The 26,611-nt window shown below is 44.0% G+C and overlaps 1 protein-coding gene across 2 annotated transcripts in view; it reads right to left on the reverse strand.

Moving 5' to 3' along the window:
* STK39 (serine/threonine kinase 39) overlaps positions 1-26,611 on the reverse strand; it is a 254,238-nt gene that overhangs the window by 98,895 nt on the left and 128,732 nt on the right. For both annotated transcript variants that reach the window (XM_072961102.1, XM_072961103.1), the window contains exons 11-12: positions 3,019-3,141; positions 2,897-2,926 (exon numbers count right to left, since the gene is read on the reverse strand). In XM_072961102.1, the coding sequence (XP_072817203.1) occupies positions 2,897-2,926; positions 3,019-3,141 (153 nt within the window). The remainder of the gene's footprint in view (positions 1-2,896; positions 2,927-3,018; positions 3,142-26,611) is intronic.

Here is a 26,611-nt window from a genome sequence, read left to right on the forward strand (position 1 = left end):
AGGTATAAGGTACACTGTCTGAGGCTGTATACGTTAGTACAGCTTTTTTTCCCCAGCTTTACTGAGGTGTACTTGACCAAAAACATGGTTAAGATATTTAATGATCTCTTGAAAGCAGCTATAAACATTCAAAAGCATCAGATTCTGTCAAACTATTCAATCACGATTCTGCGCACCTCTGCTTAGCTTGCATATGTGCTCCTCAACATGAATACACAAAAACGCTAATGGAGTAGCTTATAATAGCAACCCAAAGTCTCACCAAGAAGGAAAAGGGTAATCCATTTGGATACATATACTACTCAGGAGTTAAAAACGAAGAGGGAGATCTACAGCAACTCATGTGGAAAGACTTCCAAGATAGAAGGCAAGATGCAAAATAATCTTTATTGTCTTCATAACCCCATTCATGTTTTTAAAGTGACAGGCTAGGTTTCCCTGTGTACATATTTCTGTGTTTATGAGCAGGAAAAGGTCTGAAAGAAAACACTGCAAACTGATAACCTCTGGAAAGAAGAGACAGTCACAGGGGTAAAGGGGGTAGCAGGATAAAAGTGGTTCTTTAGAGTTATTCCTGTTTAATCCCCCTATGCCTTTTACAAGTCTTTACTATATGTCTCTCTCAATAAGGTCTATCCAGACCAACCCATTCAAAATTACAAACCCGACCATGCTACCTCACCCTCCACCCTACTCTGTTATTTTCCATCACTCCTATTCCACTGTAGCAAACCACTTAACTCACTTATGAAGGCTACTGGATATTGTTTATCTACCCCCATTGGAATGGAAGCTCCACAAAGACAGGAATTTCAGTTTTTCTCACCGATCTATCCCCAACACCTACTAAAGCAGTGTACATAGTAGGTATATACATATTTGCACATTTAACAATTTAAATTCCCTTTAAACTAGATAAAAATAATTTTTGCTTTGCTTACAAAAAGTGATTCGGTGTTGTTGGCAGATCAAGGGGCTACTTTAATTAGAAGCTGAAAGGACACAGGAACCATTACTATAGGGACTCCAGACACAGCTCAGGACACTGAAATGCCAGATGTGCAACACACACACAGACAAAACACACAACAACAACAAAAAACCCTGGCCTAGGAAGCTGTGTCATGGTAGGTGGGGCTAGTGATTCCTAGAGTTTGGTAGGAGTGTTTGCATTCAGACTCATGTTTCTGTTCAAGAAATAAGAAGCCAGCCTATGTGCTTCCTTCATTATAAACCAGTATTGGAACAGATATACGCCACTGAGAAATCAAGTAAGTCTAGATACTGTGACGTGCCTAAGACTTTCAACTCCCACTCAAAAGGTCAATAAGGATGTGTGATGTGACCCACAGACAGCACGCTACACCCTACTCTCTTCCCTGTCTCTGAAGAAAATTGGTTTGCCAGAAAGATACTGCTGTTATCCAGATATCACAGCAGTTATCAGAGCAATTTCGATGAACACACTGTAAGATATTCTCAAAATAAACTTAACAAATCCTCACGAGGAATGACCTATACCCATCTGTCTGTACTAGGAAGACAGGATTCCAGTAAATATCCAATGAAGATGTCCTGCAGTGAATCAATGAATGTTTTTGAGTCAATGATGCTGACTCATGTCATTTTGTTCTATTTCTAAGAAGAACTGATGCTTTTTTTAGTTGGAGACACTCAGAGATGGATGAAAAACCCTGGCTGCACTTCACTCCAGGTAAAACAGGAAAGTGGGCAGGAGGGCAGAGTTCATGATGAACAGGCTAAGATCATTCTTAAAACCCAGCAGGATGTGTGTGTCGCCAATGTGCCCCACTGTGGAGCTCACCACCCTTGCAACTTTCTTGACCAAAGCTTATATTTTATTTACAAAATGGAAAGATTAATTCATATGATAAATATAGGAGGAAACAGGATCTGAAGCAGAGTTACCAATGGAGGCAGGCAGACTGAAAAACCCCTAGGCAAGGCCTGGCAGTGAGGCATGAGGATGAAGAGGGACCAGAGGGAGGGGAGAAATGACAGGGGAGAAGTGGCTTCTAGCTCTGATGCTCACTTCATAGATGGCCCGGCTGGCTGCTGCCACTGAAAGCAGAATGATAAGACTTACTCCATTTCATTAAAAGGAAATGTCTGCTAATTAAAAAAAAAAAAAAACTGGGATGGATATCATTTGCAGCCCAAAGCCTTCTGTTTTCCTAATGAGAACTCATCAAGGTATACATTAGTTACTAGGTTTGTAAAATATTTGGAGCTATTTAAATATGCTCAAATTTCCTCTAAAATTAGCAAGTACTTTGAACTACAGTCATCATTAGTCATTAGGATAATTAACCAGTGGAGGAAGTAAAGTTAATCAAAAGATGACCAGTTCTCAAAGGGAAGCTGATGAAAGAGGGTCCCTTGTCTACCAAGTTACCCAGGAGATTTAAAAATCAGGACCAACAGATTCAACCTAGAATTTCTAACCACTTGAATATCTTGCTTGATTGTCCACTAAAAATCCAGAAGGAATTTCTCTTATACACCTACTATGTTTTCTAAATGATACTAATACTGAAAGTTAAGATTAAATGAATAACTAGTTTGTGCTAAGAACCCCACTGAATGTTTTATGTGTATGATTTCACCAATCCTCACAGCAACTTTATAATTATTGTGACCATCCCCATTTGACAGAGGAGGAAACTGAGGCTCAGAGAGTCAAGTACTTTGCCCCAATTTACACAGCCCCAAAGTAACACAGACAGTATCAGGACCTGCAAAATCTAAGTGCCTCTTTTTCCTATACAATGAGAAGAGCAAAATTTCACAAGTTCTCCACCAAATGAATCAGACTCTGATACTGGCAGGGGGGAGATGGGAGAGGGTAGCAAATAAATAAATGACCACCACTCACCTCTGGATTTTCTTCTTTCACTCTTCGTGACTGTAAAACAATTACATATCCATTAATATACACCCCCAGGAAACCACAAAAACAAAACGTACACAGGTTGGCAAATCATCAATGTCATTTACCTTTTCTTGAGAAACAGCTGCCTTCCCTTCTTCACTTTTTTCATCCATCTCGTCGTCACTCCACTCCCAGTCACCGTCTTCGGTTTTATGAAGGTGACCACTTGACCCCGGAACTCTTCTTACCTGAATCAAAACAAACCCACCCAATTCTTCACCGGTCGAACGTGAAGTGTTCGCAGGTGCTGCTACTTGGGTTTCACAGCATAAACCTATTGTGAAAATAACCTGAGTGGCTAAGAATTCAGGGAGAACCTGCAGCGAATACCCTAAACTACACAGCCTCCGGATCCCCACGTGTGCCCTCTTCCCAAAGACACCGTGTTCCCGAAATGCATTACTATGTGCACATAGAACAAAATATTTTAGAAGATCCCCATACACATCAGCCATGAAGGATCAAGCCCGCTTCTCACCTTGGCTTCAGTGCACCCTTTGTTAATCCCTACACATAAAAGGCCACATAGCAGGTTTCACAACTGCTTAAGGAAATGCATGTAAATGACAGACTGCTGACTGAGGGAAGGCAGGGGACTCAGGCAGCCCAACCTGGCCTACCAGCCTAGGGCGTCAGTGACCTAGAACCTAAATCAGAGAAGCAAATACCCTTCTCCTGCCACCTCGCTCTTTTTCAGAATGTTACATCATCCTGTTTTCCCAGGACTCTGCTCAACCTACTTGAGCAAAACAAAATAGCCCCAGACTGTTCTTAACACACCTGACGGCACTTCTGAGACTTCGCAAGATTGCTAGGAACACAAGACCATCAGCAGCCACACCAGCTCACTGAACCAGATGGTAACAATCTTCTGCAATTATTTCAAACACTTTTTGAACTAGGGTAGAGATGTAATCCATGGGGTGTGCTTTCCAAGTGTCACTGTGTGGAAAAGGTAAAACTTTTAAAAGGATAAGATGACTGAGAATAATGAGCCTGACCAAAGGAATCTGTCTTAAAAAACAGACCGAGACATGATGGATTAAAGCAACATAGCAAGCCGACATGATGTGAATCTAACAGCCAGCGATCCACTGCTTCAGAAAAACCACAAGTAGAAAGGGACCTTGGAGGCAGTCAAGTCAAACAGACGGGGAAACAAAGGCCCGGAAGGTGGCCCAAGAGCACACAGGCATAATGACAGAATCAAGGCCAGAACAACAGCCTTCAGACCGTCATTCAAATATGAGTCTTCTGTGCCACCGGATGGTAACTGTGAAAAAGCAGCTAAAAATGCCCTGGGAAGACTTTGAAAGGCTATGATGTAAAGACTGCTTTCCATAGTAGAAAAGACTCAGTTACACCGTGGGAAGTTCGTTAGTCCCAAGGAAACCAGCACAGAATTCAGATGTAAAGTCAGCATTCACACGTGTGGGCTCAACGTGAAGCCATCAGCAGCGGGCTCGGGGCTGGGCCGGACGGGAAGGCGTTACCACGTGGAACTGGTGGAAGGAAGCTGGCCACTTGGTCCTGAGCTCCCACGTGTAAAGTTAAACAAGCAGAGCGTTTTTGTTCGTATCTGTAAACGGTCGTGCTTTTTGTTTTTTTAAAAAAGCTTTTTCTCCACCTCAAAAAACACTTTTTAACAAATTCACCTTCGAAACACTCAGCGCTATGTAAAACCGCTTCTGTGCTTGGTGTAAAAGACATTTTTTTTCCACCTGCATTTTGAGTCACTGGAGAGACCTGCTTAATGATAGTGATTTTAATGATGCTTATAGATGCTAGCAAAGTACTGTAGGAAAAAACGCTGAAATGCACTTCAGGATTTTTAGAACAGATGGCTCATTCTAAAGCTACAAAGAAATGGATAAAGGACGAGAAAATTTTCTGTTGACATATACAATAAATTAATTATTTTCTTAGTGACAGTAACCATGATGATAGGAACAGAGGACAATTTGTTAACGACATTAAGAGAAAGCATTTAAAGCCACGTCTACAAAGCATGCTCTTAACAAAGGAATAAGAAGACGAGTAAAATTTCATTATCATAAACAGAACAAAATTCCACCTTTATTCAAACTGTAAAAAAACAAGCATGGTTGATGAGTTAGTATTCAAGTAGTCGTCCAAAAGATCACAGTAGGGAAATCTCTCTTTCTGAAAATAGTCAGCACATCTTCACACCCTAAAATAAAGTACATGCTTTTTCCTCTTGCTCTATGTTTACAAGGTCTTGTCAGTTTTGTTTCTACAAGCAGGACCCAACTACAGGCCATAAAAATGGCATCATCTTCTCTATTTTTTATTTTAAAACCCGGATTGTCTCCCTCCTCTTCCTTTTACTTGGCTGGAAGATAAAGCAAAATGTCTAGGATTATATAATCTTGGACAACTGAAGGGAATGGTGAAATGGACCTTTATGTAATAAACACTGGTTAAACAAATAAATGTAGAAATTAGGACAAAGAATGTTCAAAAATCTACATAGCATAAAATGTTGGTATAAGCATAGCAAGAATAAGAATACAAATTTATTCCTTAAGAATGTTCTCTTCATTTACTGGAAAGGAAAAGCTCGCAGCATAGTTTGAAACCCAGGTCTCACGGTGTATTTAGTGACGCTGACCTCTGGGGAAGAGGCCAAGAAGCAATTGTACAAAGTTACACCCTTGCAGGGAGTTTGTAGGGATGACAGGAAATTTTCATCTCTTAGTGCCAAGGCAACTAAGTTTCACATAGTTTATAAACATATGGGGTTCTTATTTAGGAACTGAAAAATACTCTAGAAAATGGACACTTCAAAAAAAGAGATGTGTAAAACGTCCCTCCTCCCCCGCCCCCTACACAGGAGAACAGAGCTTCCTCACCCTCCGTTACTTTGCTCTTAGTCTATTAAAAATGGTTCACTCAGTAAAGCCAAGAGGTGGCAAGATGAAATTTGTTTGCTGTTGGGGGTTTAAAAAAATAACCCAATGATGCTCAGAGAAATAAGCTCAATTTAAGTGATAACTAGAGGTTTTCATAAACCCAGAAGTTCCTCAGGTCAGAGCTGGCCATAGGGAGGCTAGGCAGTTTTACCTGCGATAACAATTATTCCCAAAACTAGGAATAAGAGTCAACAGAGCAGTTCTATTTATACCACGTCTCTGAAAAGGAAAGTAATATTATCTTTTTCTTTCTCAAAATGGCATTTTTACGGGAATCTACTCAAGAAATAAACTGAAGTTCTGATTCCCACCAAAAGAAGCCAGGCTCCACCAGGCAGACAGAGGGAATGGCATGGTTCACCAGCCAGTCCTTGGGGCCACAGGCTCAGGTGTCAGAGGCAGGGCCAGGCCAGCAGAGCAGCCAGGGACAGGGAACGGCAGCAACAGAGGACCCGGTCCTGGCAGCAGCCTGACTCATCCCCCCCGCTGGTGCCCCTCCCAACAGGAACTCTCTACAGATACCAGGGCCCAGGATCCCCATGCAGTATCTCAGGCTGCCCCCTGGCCCCAGACACCAGACCAGGAAGGACATGCACAAGAGAAAACAAGAGAGCCAGCAAGAGATCCTTCCACACACGGTCGGTGTCAAGTGAGTTAGGAATGAAGCATCTTTCTCTCCACACTCCTGGACAAAGATCAATGTGACTCAAAGAAATACTGACCACAACTGAGCAGAATCTGTCTTGGGCCTGCACGCCCCCTCCTTCCAAGGCGCCCACCTGCTCCTTCCACTGCCATGTTAGCTTCTCCCTGGAGTGGGACTTGGGGATCTCCCCGGAATGCTTTTCCAGTCCCCAGGAGACTTGTACTCCCCTGCACCTCTGTTCGTGGGAAGAATGGCGTGCCTGACTGCAGCCTGAACCCTAGTGACCCGGGGAGCCCACCCTTCTCACGTCTGCCCACCAAGGACATCCTGGACACAGCAGAGAGCAACACCCAGGAACTTTTCCCTTACCGTGCATTCTACCAGCCAGAAGTGTAAAGAATGTTTCTAATCAATTGCTGCTTATAACGTCCTTGAGGCCCGGCCAAGCAAACAAAAAGCCTTCTAAATCATCAAAAATCTAAAAATAAAATTAGACTCACGAAGTTTTCAGCGGTATGTTACCATCCCCATAGCTGATACTTGGACATCACCCCCAGCTCTCCAGCACCTCCGTCCCACACCGACTGCCTGGCCTCACGGTACTCTCGGGCCCTCGGTCTGCGCCTGCCTCTTCCATCAGCCCCTCCTGGCTTCACCTGCATCATGCGAGGCCTGGAGCCCACAGCTGACGCGCTTGAAGCTGCACTAATTAGCACCCCACGCCCCTGGGCCCGCTCCTGTCCAACCCACACCTGGAGGGAAGCTGTGGGCTCGGCCCAAACATCCATTCTCCACTCCAGAGCCAATGGCCTCTCCCAGTGGGGGCATCAGTGCTGCAACAGCTCAGTGTGGTCCCCAAATGAGCAGCAACAGGACCACTCAGAGCTTGCTAAAAATACTGAATTTAGGGTTCCACCCTAGACCCACTGGATCAGAATCTTCCTTTTAGCAAGATCCCCAGGTGATTCACATCCTCACTCAGATGAAGCACTGGGCTGGATAAGAATGTTCACTCCTGTGAGTCTAGTCCCCTCCTCAGTCCGTTCCTACTAACCATAGTGTTACTACACTTGAACAGCTAGAAACCTATTAACTAATGCAACTTTCACAGGAGCCCTGTGAGCTGAGAATCATTTTATCCCCCGATTTTTCAGAGAAAACTGAGGCACAGGGAATTTAAACAACTGGCTCAAGCTCGTGCAGCTGGGAGTGACAGTGCTTAGTCTGACCCCCGCCTCCAGGGCTACCCGCTGCTACTGCTGCTCACAGGAGGGCCCGTCTCACCCGGCCCCAACCACCCCAATAGCTTCCCCTGTGACCCTGAGAGCACCAGGTCCATCCAATTTATATCCCAAGCCTTCTATTCCTGATAAATATCTTCATACCCTCCCCCGCCCTTAGCTCCTTTCCCCTCCATGTGTAAGGAAAATGGATTCCTTTTCCTTGTCAAGACCAACGCCTCCTACCGAGCTCATTTGTTTATTCACTCACTCATTCCTTCAAGACACAAATAACCAGGCCTTGGCCCCCCTACATCCATCATAAAGATGTTTAAGTTTCTCGTGCACTTCTCCCAAAAAAGAGCAGGAGTGGAGGGAGGCTCAGTTGAAGCAGCCACCCCAACACTGTTCCCTCTCACTGTCAACATTTTTCCGAAGTTCCTCTCTAATCGCTGCCCTCACTCCCTCAGCCCATCCTGAAACTTCAGCCTCACACAAAATGTTATCTCTCCGCATTTGGCCACCAAAACTACGTGCTCTCTCCCCAAGATTTAATGATGTCACAGTCGTAAAATCCAATGCTCCTCCCCGTTGCCATAACGCCAGCCTGCAGACACAGCTGAAGCCATTCTTCTAGTTCATGCTCTCCAAACCTGTGTTTGTAACCTTTCTTCTCACCTGTCCTTCTCCGTCTCCTGCTGTTCTCTATCTTCAGCACAAACCCAACTGCTCTTAGCCCACTCGACACCATCTTCTGGTGTGAACACACAGCTCCAGGGCCCCCATTCTCAGTGAAGCCAGTGACCCTGGACCTCTTAGTCTTGTTTTCCACATGCTAGGTTGGAATATAAACATCTGATCAATTTACAGCTCGCCGTCAGCCTGTTTGTTAATGCCCCACCCATGCTCACTGACACTTCTGCAGTGTCTTGTGTCTTAGTTAACACCCCTGGGGGGTGGGGGGTACTGACTCATGCTGGCTCGGAAGAACCCACTGTTAATATTGCAGAAAGTTTACAAGACAGCTGCCGTCACACTGGTCACTTAAATTGGCCAGAGTAGGAGTGTTTACACAACAGAAATTGGAAAAAAAAAAGCATAAATTAAATTGGCATTTGTACTCCCCCTTGCTGACAAAGTGGAAGTTCTCAGTGTTTATAAGCACATCACTGATCATAAACTCAGCTTACAGAAACATTAAAAAATTTGACAACATTTAACATCAATTTAGTAGTTGTCCCTGGGAGTAAATACAATGGCAAATATCTTAATTTTATTGTACAAGCCTCTCAAATTTTACCTTTAAAAGCAACACACAAATTGATTTTTATCTACCAAACACCAATATAATCAAGGGGAGTGGGGAGAAAAATATCTTAATATTAATCAAACTAATACATATGGCTTGTGATAACATTTTTTATGAAAGCATCATGAGGAGAACAAGGCTAGATAATCTTTTAATGTAGATGAAAGAGGGAAGAGGGTCGTCTGAAAAACCATTAGACGATGTAAAAATTGGCTTTATGACGGTTGTGGCCAATACTGTTAAGTCAGAGCTTAAATAATATTGCTTGATACAAAGTAAGAAAGGAAGACAAATGGTGTATTTCTAAATAAAAATGTTTCATATAATAACTCATTTAACTTAGTTATATGTAACTATACTAACAAATTAATATGAGTAGATGTTTTATTTCATCTCTGTCCCTAAGTGTTTGTGTGTTCAAAGTGACCAGAAAACATTTTTTCCTAACCTTTAGATTTGGAATAATAAAGTATCACATTATTTTCAAGTTTCTTTCATAATTAGGAATGCATGATAAATTTTATATATAAACACCATCAAAAATTTTACACCAGATAATTTTTCTGCAAAATGGAAATACAGATCCTTCCAGTTAAAGCACGAAATTAGGTCCTCAAACTTTCTGTAAATAATAATACAACAGTACGTCAATGGTAAATGTAAGCATCATTGAAAGTTATTCATTTTGTTTGTAACAATTAGGAACTTTGATTATTTGACAGAATATCTGGGAAATGAAAAATATTAAAGACGGAGAATGACTAGCGTAGCTGACATTTCTGTTTGTACCTTCTAATCCCAAAAGCAACAGAAATATATAAATGCATTATTTCTACTATGCATGTGTATGTATGTGTGTGTATGTGCATGCATGTATATTCATACATATATTTTCTGCATGAAGCATTCACTGGACGTTGGCTTAACAAGGCATATTTCTTATAAATTATCTCAATTACAAAACATTTAAAGCAAAATTCCATTTTGGGTTTTAAAAAAAAAACCTCTAAAGCTCCCAACTTTTGTCATTTTGGACAAAGGGCACAGTCATATAAAGCTCCTAACATGATGCCTGGAACACAAATCAACACTCAAGACGTGACAGGTGCTATTATCATTAATACACTTCATCTTTCTCACAACCCAAATCTATCAAACACTATATTCTGCCAATTTTACCTCCTCAGCTGGCATTGCGCTAGATCAGGTCCCCTTCAACGCTGATCTCGTCTCTCCCATTAAAACAAACTGCTGATCAATCTTCTGGCCTCTAAACTCTTGCCTATTTGATCTTTCATATTGCCGCTAGTCACAGGTCAGCACTTTCCCCAAAAAGCCGACAAGAGTTCACTGCTGCCTACAGAACGAGCTCAGATTCCTTAATATTCCAGGTTCTCCATTCCCTCACTCCAAATTACCTTTTCAAGACTTACGTCCCGCCATATGCCATCAGAAACACACCATCCAGTTGTGTACAAGTTACGTGCTTTCACAACTCTAACTTTTTACATGTGGACTGCACCTGTATCTTGGCCAGACCTGCCCTTTCACATTCTCTACTTATCTCTTTACTTCTAGTCCTAGAAGCTTCTGCCGAGTCTACCACCTGGCATTTCACCTGCTCCTTCATATCATTCTACTCTGTGTTACATTTAACAGATGACACGCTGAACTGAACACTCCTTCAGGGCAGAGTTAGCCTTGGTCTGTTTAAAGAATCACTCATTTATTCATTCTGTCAACAAAGTCTTATTTAATACCTACCTTGGTGACAAGTTCTTGACAAATGACGAATATAACAAAAGGCTACACCTTGGGGTAGTTCACAATCCAGAGAGATGGACAGACAGTTAAGCGAATAATTTCAATACACTATGAATGCTGTAACAAAGATATGAAAGCCGTGAGATCCCTGAAGAGAGGAGGACCGACCAGCTGTCCAGCTCGCCAGGCAGAAGGAGTGAAGTTACTCCACCCAGTGGGAAGGCAAGAACTCACCGCGTTCTGCTGACTCATGTAACACGGCTGGGTCACAAGGTACTGGGGCTGGTCTAGGGGTTGGGTTTAGGGAAGTAGCCGAGCATAAGGCCAGAAAAGCTGTGGGGAGAACTTGTACAATAAGAATTGCCAATTCAAAGGCCTGTAGGAGCCCGGCAGGAAATGGAAAGCAGACCCAGTGGGGACATGGGTGGTCTGGACAGCAGGTCCTGTCCCACCTAGAGGGAGCACCCAGTGTGAGCTGATAGCCACAGCAGAAACACAGCCCAGGGCTGCCAGATCTTCTGCTTCTGCCAGGGAGCTGCATAGCTTGGATTTTTCTGTGAATGCTCCTGATTCTTTTCCTAAATGTTAACAAGTGTATATCAAGTTAAAATAAAATTCTTCTGCACAGCCTAAAGAAGGATGTGTCTGTGGGACAAACGTGGCCTGTGAGTTTGCACCTCTGTTGTAGTCCAACTCACAGAGGGCTGAGAATCCGGATTGGGGAAAAGCACAGAGGCTTCAATGGCCACAGGGGTAAGGGAATGACCACATGTGGGCTCCTGAAAGCAAAGCAGGCGGCGTACTGGGACTTGAAGATGACTAAGGCCAAGAAGAAAACAGTAAGGTTAACTGTTCCAGTTACTACTGACAGGTCACTCATCAGGCCCAAACTGTGTGGCTTACAGCAACAACAACCACAGGAGCCCCGAGGCAGTCAGACTGGCCTCCTTAGTGGCTCGGGGCCCTAAGCACAAGTGCCTCAGTTCCACTCTGACCCCGAGTCAGAACAGAACAAGCCCTTCAGAATTCCTGACACGCAAGATAATGATGATCGGGAAAGGGCTGCTGTTTTAAGAAGGCTGTCAGTGACTAATGCCATTTGCAGCAATATGGATGGACCCAGAGATGATCATGGTAACTGAAGAAAGCCAGATGGATAAAGACAAATATGATATCATTTCTATGTGGAATCTAAAGAAGTCACATAAATGAACTTATTTACAAAGCAGAAACAAGATAGACGTAGAAAACAAACTTAAGGTTACCAAAGGGGAACGGGGTGACAAGAGGGATAAATTCAGAGTTTGGGATTGGCAGATACAAACTACTATATATAACAGACAAACAAGATCCTATGGCCTAACACAGGGAACTATATTCAATAACTTGCAATAACCTATAATGAAAAAGAATATGTATGTACGTATGACTGAATCACTATGCTGTACACCAGAAACTGACACAACATTGTAAATCAATTATACTTCAATTAAAAAAAAAAAAGAAGGTTGTCGGTGAGGGCTAGAGGAAAGTGAGGAGAATGTTGCTGGAGGCTGGAGTACAAGAGGAACCCGCTGTGCAATGACGGAGTCTGGCCATGCTGGTATCTATGGTAAAGTGGGACTAGAGTTGTGCTTAATGGACTCAGTGATCTAGCTAAAGAGATTTCCAGGCAGAATACTCAAAGTGACACCTGCGTTCTGCTCACTGCCTGTGGTAAAAAGTGAGGAGAGAGAGAGAGAAGCTGAAGAACCCAGTGTTAAATACAAAGCTGTTCCTCACGTCCAGCCTCTCCAGATGTCAAACAATTCTCAAACCTAGCCATGGCTTCAGAGCAAAGATCAAGACCAGGGCGTGGCTGTGAGACACTTCAAGACTTCAGAAAGATCTAAGGTGTTGCCTCCTAGACGTGTTGAAACAGATCTAAGGCCTTCTAAGGATCTTAAAAGCATATTTGGCAGAAACTCTGCATTAAATATTAAGGTTTCTGAGAATTTTAAGGGTGCTGTCTCTTACCAGTGTCACTGGGAGCCCAAGGTAGACAAAGCACCTTGAGGTCATAGCTCTTATTTAATGGCATGAACCCAGCAAGATTCAAGGAAAACCCACAAAGTTTTTGCAGATATTTGTACTACGGAATTACTGCCGACCAAAACAGCGCAAAATGAAAAGAGCTTTCAGATCCCCAAACTCTTATAGGCAGGACTAACCAGCAGCAAACACTGGCTCTTTCTTATGGAAAAGGAAGGATCACTTAAAAAGCAGAACAGCCCAGAGAGTGGAACCGAGAGCCACGGAGAAGAGCAGAACAGGAACGGGCAACAGGAACCTGGCCAAATGCCACAGCTGCCGTGGACCCAGGTGCCCCCTCGATTTCCCACTTTGGGGCAGACCTTTAAGAAGCCTGTCCTCCTGCTGTGTTTGGGTGTGTGTCAGGCAGATAATGAGATGGCAAGACCCTGGACTTCAAGTCTGAGCCTGAAGCCCTAATGGGCTGAGCCTTCTGGAGGGTCTTGGAAGCACAGGAGTGTATTTCGCACGTAGGAGAGATGTGAATTACTGTGACCGGGGGCAGACCATAGCAGACTGTTTTTTCCAGAGATGCCCATAACAATACCTCCTGCCCCACGTGTTCTTCCAGAATCTTGCCACTCCACTATCAAGAGATGGAGTCCAGCGTCCTCTCCTTAAATCTGGATGGGTCTGTGTCTTGCCTGGAGCCAACAGAACCAAGCGGGGTGGCTCCGGGGCCAGGTCAGAAAAGGTGATGTAGTTTCCACCTTGCTCACTGAAATATGAGCAGTGGATGCCTCCGGCCATGATGTCAGCAGTCCCACCGCCCTGAAGCCTCCGTGCTGCAGACTAGACCTCACGGAGAGGGGGTCTGGCCATCTGACTGCAGCTGCATGAGACCAGAAGCCAGCCTGCCAAGGCTCTCCCGAATCCCTGACCCACAGAAGCTTAATAAAGTGGCTGTTATTTTCTGAAGCTGCTAAATTTAGAGTGATCTGATGCACAGGAACAGATAATCAGCATAAGGATGATGATGAGGTTATTTACTGGATTTAATTCCCATTTTTGTATAGTTAGTAATTCTTTAAAAATTAGTAAGTCATATTTGATACCCCTTCTCATGACAGATAAGAGGCTTTGCTTCTTGGTCAGTGTTTTCTGACTGGGGACTTTCAGGGCATCTGAGCACTCTGATTTTAATTTATACTTAATTTTTTTCTGTCTGACCATGTTATTATTCATTAAAACACCAAGAAGAAAAAAGTCCATTCCTATCAATTATAGATAAGTGGCTACAGCTAAATCTGGGACTTTTTTGCCAGTGATTTGCATTAACTTTTTTTTTTGACCTCTTGGAATTCAGTGCTTATCTAGTTCTGCTAAAATCTGACATTCCCCTTTTCTAAAATGTAAAAGGACAGAATAAAGGAATGAGACTATTAAAATGTCCTGTAGGCAATTAGAAAAAATTCTAGAGAAACAAAGACTCTTATGATTCAATAATAACAATTCAAAACACTGGGCTTGTTCAGTGAAGGACACACTTGTAGCAACTTCCTTATAGTGCTTTAACATTTTCTAACGTGAAAAGAATCAAATTCGATAAATGTTGCTCTTCAGATGGTGATAATGGAATTTTGTAACTTTGGAAATCCAACATGAAAGGGCAATGCCTTGAAAAAGAATATTCTGGAAGCTGGAAGGGAGGTATTCTGAAGAAGCAGCACAAAACAAGAAGTAATTAGATTTCTTTCTCTGTTTTCGTCCTATCAAACCTCCAATATGGCATTTCCCCAAGTTCAGCTGACAAAGAACAGTGACGGCAGCCAGAAGCCAAGAAAGCACCATCCAATTTTGCAGCTATTGTCTCTGAGCACGAAAGCTCCTGCTGGAATGGGTGCCAAGCTGATCTGTGACTTCAGCTAATAAAGAAAACAATGGGAACGTTCTGTCCTGGTAAGACAAATAACACAGATGAGAAAATACACGTCATGTAAAGCCACGGGGGAAAAAAAGAGAGAAAATAAATGTTCGGCAGTGGAGCAGAGTGGAAGATGCTCTGGCTACAGCACTAAGTTACCGGGTTAACATAACTGCAGGGGAAGGAGGGGTGGGAAGGAGAATGAAGAGCACAGAGCCAACGGCACGCAGCTCCAGGCCGGCAGCAGGAAGGACCACTGGAATCAGGAGAGTTCCGACGAGCAACAGAGATACACTGCGATGGTCGGGCTGAGGTGTCCACTTGGCGATGCTCCTGTCCACAGTTATTCAGTCAAACACTAACTACTTACCATTACTGTGAAAGCAGAGTAGATACAGTTAAGAGTCCATAACTGACTTTGAATAAGGGAAATTACCCTTGTGATCGGGAAGGGGGTGGGGCTCATTCAATCAGCTGAAAAGCCTTAACAGCTGAGCTAATAAGGCTTCTCTGAAGAAGGAATTCCACCTGTGGACAGTAGTGTTGGCCGTGCCCTAGAGTTCGGGCCTGCCCTTCCTGACGGCCTACCCTCCCCCGTCATTCTGAAAGCCAATTCTCAGACACAGATCTCTTTCTATACCCCTAGTGGTTCTGTTTCTCTGGCTGAAGCCTGACTGATACACTGAATCCAGCAGCCTCAGTACTGGTGCTGCAGAACAAGAGGCCAGCTGGCTCGCAGGAGAGCAGCACCAACAGGAGCAGCCACCGGTCTTCGGTAACGGACCATGTTACCGTCTCCAAATGGAGCATGAAGACAGGTGAACAGTAAGGACAGTAAAACAAAAAATACCTAAGATGATAAGAACTACTGTAACTTAACACAGACTTCAGCCTGGATTTTTAACTTTTAAAGACACCCACCATAAAGATTAGGGGTGAGTTGCCCGCTGAACATCATTCACGTGAACTCTGACTCGTACAGCAATACCAGCACCTTGGAAAACGCTCCGGCAAGAACCAGATCTGCTCAGGGAATCACTACCTGTGACAGATGCCCCAAAACACTGAGCTTGGTCGGATGGAAACTCCTCCAGCCTCAGCAACTCTTGCATGGAACGCAATACAGAAAATATCAGTAAATTATAATTCCACTAAGATATCTACTTTTAAAAATATACACATTCACACAAACATTTCAGAATAACTTGCAGATGTCGGTACCAAGCAGTTCCTTCACGGCAATTATGACTAACTGTCCTAAAGATACACTTTAGCCGTGACTCAGCTTTCAAGTTCCCACTTAAATGTCAGCTATAGGTTCTCGGAAGAAGCAGGTCCCTCCAGTTTTCCAGCGTGCTCTCCACTACCAAGGACCAAGTCTTATCACCTTGAGATACATGATATGCCTCTTCCACATGAGAGAAAAAAAAAAAAGGTACGGGAGGAGGTGCCATCCCTGCTGGTCACCAGCCGAACTTCAGCTTCCCACTGTTTTTCAGGGCATGAAGCTCAAAAGGAGGCCTGTCTATTCTTTCTGGTTGGAAAAGCAACACAACATCCACATGGTGGAATATTATGCAGCCAACAGCAAGTATCAAATAGATCATCAAAACACATGGAGTGGAAGAAGCTAATAGAGATCGGAGCATTCGTCACTGTTTAACATAAAGAGGAGAAGGTTCAGACTCATTTCTAGATTCATCTGTATATGCACAGAGCATTTCTGGAAGGATTTACAGGACTTGGTGATGGCTTCTGGGTTGGGGGGAGCTTATTTTTCACTGTGCTGTGCACCTTAAGAAATCCCAATAAATGTCAGTCCTTTCCCCCTCCCAAGTCCTGAACTAATTTAGAAATAAGACCAAACTAAGTGGGGGGGGGTGTCAAAACATCACCCTTATTCCTTACAAAGGTGATACTTGAGAATGTGGCTTAAATGCTGGGCCAGCAGCCTTCCTTGATGAACTGACCCCTGGATTTCGACGAGATTTACCTATCCCATCCCCAGCAAGGACGGACAGCACACAGGCAGGCCACGGTGACCAACCAAGAGCACCTCTCTCTGGGAGAAGACCAGCTCCAGATGAGTTTGTGTTCTTCTCTATTATGCCTACAGAATAGCAGATTTTGTTGTTTTTGCTATAAAATTCTAAAGATATTAAAAAATTGTTTCAGCACATAAGAAAATTTGGACCTGGGAAAGCACATGCCACGGTGGTAGGACACAGTTCAATCTAATCTGAGTCCTTATTTTTAGTATCTTGTATTTAGTAGGTACCAAATATGTATTTGTTAAATGAATAAAACATTTTGCTTTGCTTTGCCAAAGCAAACCTTGTACCAGGAGGGAACTTCTCCCCATCCTTTTCCCACCGTTTCCCCTGGAGAGGGATGTCAGGTGCTGGAAACACAGCAACGCAGGGTTGTTGAAGGGATACGAGGGGAAATGTAAATCACCTCTTCTTTCCTGAAACCCTTTTAGCTCATGTTCATAATCTCCAGATTCAGAACACGCCTGAAATTTGCAGAAGAGAAAACCCTGCTCTGTAAACCAGCGCCCAGTACAACTATAAATGAATAACAGATACTTAAAATGTGTTAGTTGGACAAATGAATGAATAAGTCATCCCAGGCTAAAATGTAAAGACTGCACAGTAAAGTTCTGGGCCAAAATATCTCAACCTGCAACTCAAAGGCATTTTATCATGTCCTCAGAAAGCTACTACCCTACTACTATCCTCACGGACCCTGTCGCTGCAGTGACATGGTTAACAGACGAGCACAGGGAGGCCAAAGGGCTTCGTTTCTTCTACCTGTTTAAGCAAAGCAGCAGCTGGTGTCAAGAAAACTCTGAAGATCTGAGAGGAAAGGCATAGTTCTAAACGTCAAGTCACAGCAAAGCTCATGATCAAAATGGATGGGCCCATCTGCCTCTGAGATGACATATTAACATCCAGCTGTGCTGGGAATAATTCAAAGGAGCAAAAAAAAAGTCCGTGGTGGTTCGCAGAAATCATGTTCCCTTTGTAACGGACTCAGTTCGCTATCCTGCTGTCTGCAAAGGGCAGAGACTTCAGAAGAGAGCTTAGTTAGGGAAAAAAAAAACACAAACACAGAGCACTGACTTACACTTTGGTTTGCAAGAGTGAAGTGTTTGATTCAGCACAAATGTGAACTGATAAGCAAGAAGAGCCAATGATTCCATCCTAAGGTTTATATGCAAAATCAATCCTCATATGTAAATCTCTACTCTCTCCCATTCCATCTCTTTATAGACCACCCACCCAAGTTATCATCCCATGTCTCACTCATTCAGAAGTCTCAAAAATGTAACAGGAGACAAGGAACCCTCTGCCTGGTCATTTCCACAGGAGGCTGAGCCTCTGAAGGGGATGAGTTTAGGAACTCCCTGGACCAATGCCCAAGTCCTGGGTGATGAGTTATTATTACCATGACAACACAATAGGGGCACTGTATTTCTTGATTCATGGGTCAGAAAGATTATCACCCTACGTGCAGGAAGAGTAGCGGTATGTCTGCAGAAGTGTCAAAACCAGGTGAAAAGGAGACTTTCAACTCCCTCCTGTTCTTGGCATCTATATTTTACTATATTCCATTTTGTTAAGGATTTTTTTAATGGAACTGTACTGCCATTGAGATTTCACCTTTACACTCCAACTCTTCACGATTCAGTATTTTCAAAGGAAATCTGAGGCATCATCTCATTTTACCTGTGAATACTTCAGCACACATCTCTAACAGATAAGCAGGTTTTAAAACATGATCACGGTATCATTTTCACAAACAACAAAATCACCAATAACTCCTCGGTAGAATTTACTATCAGTCGATGTTCAATCTTGTCCCATTGTCTCAAAAATGTCTTGTTCAGTGTATTTATTCAAAATGGGATCTAAACAAGACCCACACATGATCCACACTCTTGCATCTGGAACAGTTCTTGGTAGGGTCTCTCTTAAAAAGCTGCCCATCATACCCACATCAGCAGGTTCTGAATGAGATGCCGCTTTTCAACTAAAAGGACACCGTAAGAGCCTCGCTGTTCCCCGCTGCTAAAAAGAAGCGCCACCTCCACAGGGATAACACTCACTACCTTTACATCACTGGGAAAATTAATTCTCAGCAATAAATGGAAGCTATGATGAAGACTCCAATGTAAAAATGCTCCAGACAGGAGTTTTATTTCAGGGGCAATGTCTCAACTGTGCTTCAATTCACTGCTGGGAAGGGCCATAAATTCTATTTTTGTTAGTTCATTTAGTACTAAAAAGACATGGGCTGAGCAGCAAAGCAAGTGACAGAGATTTTCCCGTTAAAGATTCTGAAAAATTACATATTCTAATCCATGTATTTGCCAAAGACAGCATCTGTCCAACCACTGATTAAGAAAAAAGAAAGAAAAGAAACCAAGAAATAACATGGTTGTATATTCTCCTGGGGTTAATTTAAAAAAAAAATCAGAGCTTCAGAGTCCTCAGTAAGGGCTGGAGAGAGCATGTGTGGACACACAGACGAGTTTTACACATAATCCAAGTCTTCCTGCGGGATCTGCTCTTCTAAGGATCTCAATCTCTCGTCACGTTTGCTAATCGGTAGTAAAACTAAGTATATTTGGATGCCGTAATTTATCTCCTTCTCTGCCTAATGCCAGTAAGAGTGCAGTGCTCACCTGCAGATAGCTAAGACTGTAGAAGTATATGTAGAAGACACCCAGAACATTCAGAAAAGGGATCATTAGTTCTAGAGTCGAGAGGCTCTGTGTGTGGGTGTATATGTGTGTGTACCTATGTATGTCTATGTGCATATGTGTATGTCTCTTGTGTATATGTCTGTGTGTCTCTTGTGTATGTCTATGTATCTGTGTGTGTATAGGTGTCTCTGTGTGTGTGTGTGTGGGCTCCACACTCCCAGGAAACCTTCTGCACAGGCTGGTCTCAGCTGTTACCCCTCTCTCCAGGCCACATCCTCCCGTGCTCTGCAGGTATGCACGCTGGCCGACCATGCTCTGTACTCTCCATTTGAGAGGAGGCATCCCACGAGGCTCAACATGTTCTAAACGCTCAGCATCTCTGCTAGTAAATGTTTCTTCCTACCTTCTAAATAGGTCTCCATGTCAGAAAGGAGCTCAGCCTCAGCTCCTCCTGAAATCCGCCCCTTCCTCGTTCTCCTCTCAACCTCCCATCACGGTGAAACCTTTCAAAGTCTCAGTCCTGTCCCCTCTGCTTCCTACGTCTCTCTTATGCCTGATCCCTGAAGCCTCCCACCCCCTGATCCTCACCTGGACCAAACACCAGCCTTCCAGCCAGGCTGCTGCTGCCAGTCCTGCCCCTAAACCACTGTCCACACTGAGGCTAGGGCGGTCTTCCCAAGATGAGGCTAGATCATTGCACATCTCTGCTTAAATTCTCCTCACTGTTCCCCACGACTGTCAGGAAAAACACAAACAAAACAAAACTTAAAAATCCAACTCCTCATCAAGACATATGAGGCATTTTGGGGTCTGGCTCTTGCCCGTCCCCCCAGCCGCCTGAGTATCTTCCCTCAACTCCCGTCATATCAGCAACTGCACCTCCAGTACATTCCCAAGTCTTTGCCCAGGCTGGTTCCCGACCTGAGATAAGCGTCCTCATCTTCTGGTGAAGGAACACGACCACACATCTTGCAGGGGACAACTCAAACACTGTGTCCTCAATGAGGTCCACGGCCACCTCGCCCCTTGCCCTCCCGGCCAAGCATCCATGGAGCATTTCATCACGTGCTGATCCAATGTCCCACCGCTGCTCCCGCCCAGGTCCTCCCTTTGTCTGGGGGGCCTCCACTCTGAGTCCCCCAGGCTCAGATCTGTACTGTCAACTTTCACTCTTCTCTCAGGACACTTAGAGACGAAGGCTGAGCCTCACCTCCGCAGCCCGAGCACAGTCCTGCAGCTGCCACAGGAAAGCTCAGTGTCTCTGAGACACCGCCCTCCAGAACCCTCTGTGAGGCACCCCGAGCCTCCTCCACAGGAATCTCCTGAATGTCTGAGTCTCCACTGGCCTCAAAGCCCTTCTCACATGCCAAGCCTCAAAGGCCTCTTCCTGCCCTTTAAAATCAAACTTTGAAAAATGACCCACTTGTACTTCCTTACCTTTCTCTTCACTCATTAAATCTGAATGCCCAGCTTCCCCCCTTACCACTAACTCTGAGCTCAATCCAGTGTCCTTCGGTAAGACCTCATCTTCCCAACCCTCTCTGCCAAATGCAAAGCTGCTGACCACTTTGACCTTCTCGGTTCCTGCGACAGCCCTTTGCATCCTTCGCCCGTTCCATAAGTGCTCCCCCGGGACTTCTCCGTCGTCTCTGTAATGTCCTCCTTGGCAATCTCACCTCATCACATGGCTCCCCCATCATCTCCACGGGGAGAAGTGCTAAGCACAGCTCCTTCAGTCGCCGTCTCTCCTGAGCTGCGTATTTCTGTTGCCCTACAGCACACCTTCATGTGGAAGTCCCAGTGGAACTTCAAGCTCAAGTAGATGCTGACAAACCGGGCATCTCTTCCCCATTAAACGACCATCCGGTTATCCATGCAGCCTCAACCTCTTTCTCTCCCCTCCCTTCTGTGCTTTTGCCTTCCAAACCCATCATCTGCCAGGCTCTTTCAGCGACTTTCTGCCACTCCCACAGCGCTTCCTCAAGTCCCTTCTGCCACCGTCCTGATTCAAACCCTCAGTCCCTCATGCCTAGGGTCTGTTAGAGCTTCTGCCCACCCACGGCTCCTCCTTCAGGTGGCTGCCTACTCTCCACCCCTTTCCAACCTGCCTTCTGCAGTTGCTTCCCTGCTTACAGGGTGCCCCCCACCGGCTCCCCACAGCTTATGGCACCACAGCCCAAGCCCATGGCTTATGATTCAAGGCTCTTCACATTCTGGACCCAATCCTACTTTAAAATCTCCTTTCCTACCGCTGCTCTTCGTGCGGGCTTTCCTCTGGCCCAGGAGTTCTCAAATATACCTGATCATACAACTTACTCAGATCGTGTGTTAAAATGCAGATTCCCAGGTCCTCCTACCCAAGACCAAATGAGGCAAAACCTCCAAGGCATCACTGGGACTAGCCAGCTCAATGCCCAAAAAGGAAGGATCTTTTGCGAGTAGGTGTGGGGGAGAAAGCAGCAGACTACAATTAGCTGATGTCATTATCTAAATTAATTTGTCTCCCCAGTACTGACAGCTGCCCCTGATATCAAATTATGTGGTGGAGGAAGAGGAAGAAGAGGGGGCAAAATGCTCAAATCCCCACTGTCCTCAGAAACCTTTACTGAGTCTTCAAACCACTCAGGTAACTCTCTTCCTTTAATCACCAACCCCCCTCAAGACTTAGCTCTAACCTTCCCATGTACATAAATTTCTACAAAGAGGAAGGGTATACCTTTCCTGTCCTTGTCAGAAGACAATCCCCTAATCACGCTGACAATGAAATAAGAAAATCAATTTAGAATCTGGGAGTGAAGATCTTAAATCAATAGGTGTTATTTTCTCGAAAAAATTACTGAAGCAGAAACCTTAATACTGGTATGACTATTCCATTTCATTTTAAGCATTAATTGTAATATCTATTTAATTGCTAAATATAAGGTTATAGTGTTCAGATTCATGTAGTTTTAGATTTTTCACATCACACAAAAATATTTAATCTAACTGCATTATAACACGTGTTTGAATTATATTGGTTGAGATTTTTGGAATATAAAATTGATTCATATTTATTACAGAAAATTTTGGAAACAAAGAAAAGAACAAGAAAGAAATTAATTCTAATTAATTCTTCCACTAGATGACAGTGCAACACAGCAGTTGCCAACAAAAGGGCTTTTTGCATCAGACAGCTTGGAGGTTCCAAGCTGACCGCTCCCTGGACGTCAACATGTGTCCTAAGTGTCCGTCTCTTCACCTGCAAAACTGAGTGTAACACCTACCTCATCGGGTTATTATGAGGACAAATGAGATAATGTGAGTAAAGCATTTTAGTCCAGTGCACCCAATTTAGTACATGTTCCAAAAAGGCTGGTATGCATTGAATTCTACTCCAAAAAACAAAAACAAAAACAACAAAACTGGGTGGTCTCAGACTCAGAAATTTCAGAGACTGGATCACTGTAACTTACATCCAAATATGCGGAGTTTTAGAACCTCCTGTAGACTTGTCTATTTTCTTTGAAATATTCAGCCTGATATGACTATTTTTGGGTATTTGGGATCATCATTACGAATGCTGATAATAAATGAGTGGATGAAGAAGGCAGCTGACCACAATTTTTCTCCAAGGTCTCCATGCAGGAAGGAAGATGTGGCACTCAGGTTATAACGTTATAATGAGATCTAAAGTATTAATGATACCATGTCTGAGTTAAAGATAAACTCCCTGATGAGACCTTTTCTATATTTATATTCTGAATTATACTCATTTATATCTATGTTGAATCAGTGAGCATGGAAAAAAATCTTGCAAAGGATGTAACTGTGCCCAAAATACCACAAGGGAGAAAGAATAAGCTGTTAATTTATTATTCTAGGACCCTTTCTGAACACATGCTACTCTGTGTCCTTGTCCTCCTAAACCTGGTTTCCTAATAGCAGCCTGGGTTAATTAACGCTGACAAGTACCACCAAGCGGCCCATTTCTCCAGCACTCTGAAACTATTCAGGCGATGCAGTGCACTCAGAGATGATGTCTTGGAAAATGCCAGAGATCTATTACATCCCTGCTGACTGCTTTTTAGCCACTCAAAACCCCTTCCAGACCACATCTATCTGAAATCTAAGTACCCTGTCCAAAAAGCACACAGTTGGCTATACTTGCCCACGTGTCCACTTCACTTCTTCACTAAGTCATATGTGTCTCCAGATCTTTTTCACAGAGGAATCTTCCCTATGCAGGAACCACAGAACAGAGACTCTGACCGGCTTGCTCATCCCTGAATCCCAGAGCCTGGCTCTCTCATTGGCATGTTCCAGGTTTTCAACTGAGCGAAGGGGAAGGAATGAAGGCATACATTCATCAAATGCTTACATTTATACCAGAAGGTCATATGACTCTGCTTTGGAACATTTTGATGGAATCACAGTCAGTAAAGGTGATGAAATCCAGCATTTATTAAGTGCTTCCTGTGTGCTTTTCGTTTTACAAACACATCTCCAACTCACAAGAGCTGTGCAAATGGGTATTACAAAGAGTCTGGAAAATGGAGACCCATCCAAGCTAAGTGATATACCGGAGACCTCAGAGTAAGCTAACACTAACCCTTTCTCAGAATTCATACAAGGTAAATGAAACAACTGTGAAGAACAAACCTAAGTAATCACTAGGTTTCCTCATGTTTAGTCAAATAGCCCAACCTAGAACAGAGCTAGCATACTGTAAACACCCAATAAATATCTGCCCTTTTCTTATCAAGGGTACATATTCTAATAATCAAATTAAATACTTGTTGGAAGGGAGGGAGGGCATGAGAAAGGACAACTGTAATTGTCCATTTTCTCATTTGAGGTCTGCACCATCACTTTGTGCTAACATCTTTCCTGTCCCCTCACAGGAAGACCAGAAATCCCCACCCAGCACAAGGTGATTTTGATACCATACCTTTTGTCACTCTGCTGCCATGGAGCTTCTGCCTTGGAAGCTCTTGGAACCCAGGCATTACGAGGAGAGACCACGTGGAGAGGCCATGTGGAGGTGCCTAGCTGACCTTCCCAGCTGAGGTCCCGGACGACAGCCGTCTTCAGTGGTCTCCAGCTGTGTGAGTGGACCAGCCTCACGAAGCCATTAGTCACTCATGGCTGCAGCCACATGAGATGGCCCAAGCAAGCGCCACCTCACTGGGCCCATCACGCCCCAGAACCATGAGAGACAATAATAAGATGGCTGCTGCTGAGTTAAGTTACCCCCACTAAGTTTGGGGGTAATTCATTACACAGCAATAGTTAACCAACAGATACTAGATAATCAATGGTGACCCAACATACCAGAGTGTGCCTTCCTATTTACAGAGTGAAATTACCAGTCCAAACACGAGAGGGGCTGTTACTGTGAAGAGTTAACCCCTTTGTTAACTTTTTATTAATGTTTATTACTTGGAGGTTACTCTTATGCTCCAAAGAAGGGTCCTATTGCTTTATTCCCCAACTATTTATAAAGAGAGAGATATTCTGGAAATCTGATTTTCCTGAAATCAGCTATTCCTGAAATTTAATTTTCAGAAAGCTGTCATTTTAGTGTAATATTTGTCAAACCTTCAGCTATACCCTTTAAGGCACTAAGCTTTATACAAAGTGAAACACACACACTGTTCAGGTTGTTGTTAATGTATGGGTTCCTTGACACTAATCGACAGCAAACCAACGCGATTCAAATTATCTAAAACCCGGGCAACTGCACTGGACTGAAAACACCAGGCTGATCCTGAGCATCGGGATTTCTTCACGTCACAATGATCTGGCAATGCCCAGACGCAGGGGTCAAACGAAGATTTTTTTAAAAAAACGCCACAACATAAACATTAAAAAAAAATTGTCGTAGGAAACCCAAATTTCACTTCACACCAACACTACAACTTCAAAAGTGACGCCGGATTTGCTGCTGAGAAAACTCAAGAGCTAGGGGTCTCTATGACTTCTGGCTGCCCAGCCTATTCCAAGGGAGAAGTGTGGAAAGTACAACGGCTGAAGACGGGCTGCCTGGAGACAAAGAAACGCAGCCAAGCGCCCGGCAACCCTCAGACGGGCTCATCAGTCTCAGACGTCACAGGCGGCCAGGGCCGCGCATCAGCTCTTCAAGCAGCTCACCACAGGTAACTGAAAACTCTGCTGACTTGTTCAAGGTTGATACTGTATCCACAATCAGGAAACTCGAAAACCTTTTGACGGTGGGAAGGTGCAGGACCAAAAGAAGGTGAACTGAAGTCAAGCCAATCCAAGACCACGGGACAAGGGCCGGCGAGAGCCCCGGGCCCTCGCGGCCGCCCTCCCACAGGAGGAAGCACGCTGATTCAGTTTCAGGAGAACCCGGCTGTGGTTTGGGCCAAGGGAGCCACGTGATCTGGATGAGGTACTTCGCCTTTCTGGGCCTCACTTCTGCCAGCAGTTTCAAAAGAGCAGCCGACACTTACTGGGTGTTTACTTAATGCACCGCTCACTGCACTCCACGAAGAACTCTGCTGTGCGTTACCTCTTTATACAGGGGCAGCTTTGTTTAGAGATAACTCACCTACCACACAATTCACCTACTTAAAGTGTACATGCCACAGAGTAACCATCATCACTACCAGCTTTAGAAAGAGCTCATCACCCCAAAATGAAACTCCATGTCCATTAGCAGTTATCCTCTACTTCCCTACAGCCGCCAGCTCTAGACCACCACCAGTCTACATCGTCGCTAATGGTTTGCCTCTTCTGGACGTTTCACATAAACAGAATCACGCAATATATTGTCTTTTCTTCCATTCGCTAGTCGGTGACATTTGGGTTGTTTCCACGTTGGGTTCTTGTGAACAATGCTGCAGTGAACATCTCTGTATGAGTTTTGGTGCTTTCGGTATGTACCTAGGAGTGGATTTCTGGATCATATGGTAACCTTCTAAGGAACTGCCAGTTTTTCCCAAAGGAGCTGCCCATTTCATGTTCCCACCGGTAGTGTATGAGGGTTCCAACTTCTTCACATCCTCACTAACTTTGTCATTGTCTGCCTTTTAGGTTACAGCCATCCTAGCGGGCACCACGTGGGATCTCGCGGTTTTGATTTGCATTTCCCTCCCTTGCATTGTCTTACTTAAGCCTCACGACAGTCTCATGAGGCAGA

This window comes from Vicugna pacos, chromosome 5, assembly GCF_048564905.1.
Source record: "Vicugna pacos chromosome 5, VicPac4, whole genome shotgun sequence".
NCBI classification, from domain to species: Eukaryota; Metazoa; Chordata; class Mammalia; order Artiodactyla; family Camelidae; genus Vicugna; species Vicugna pacos.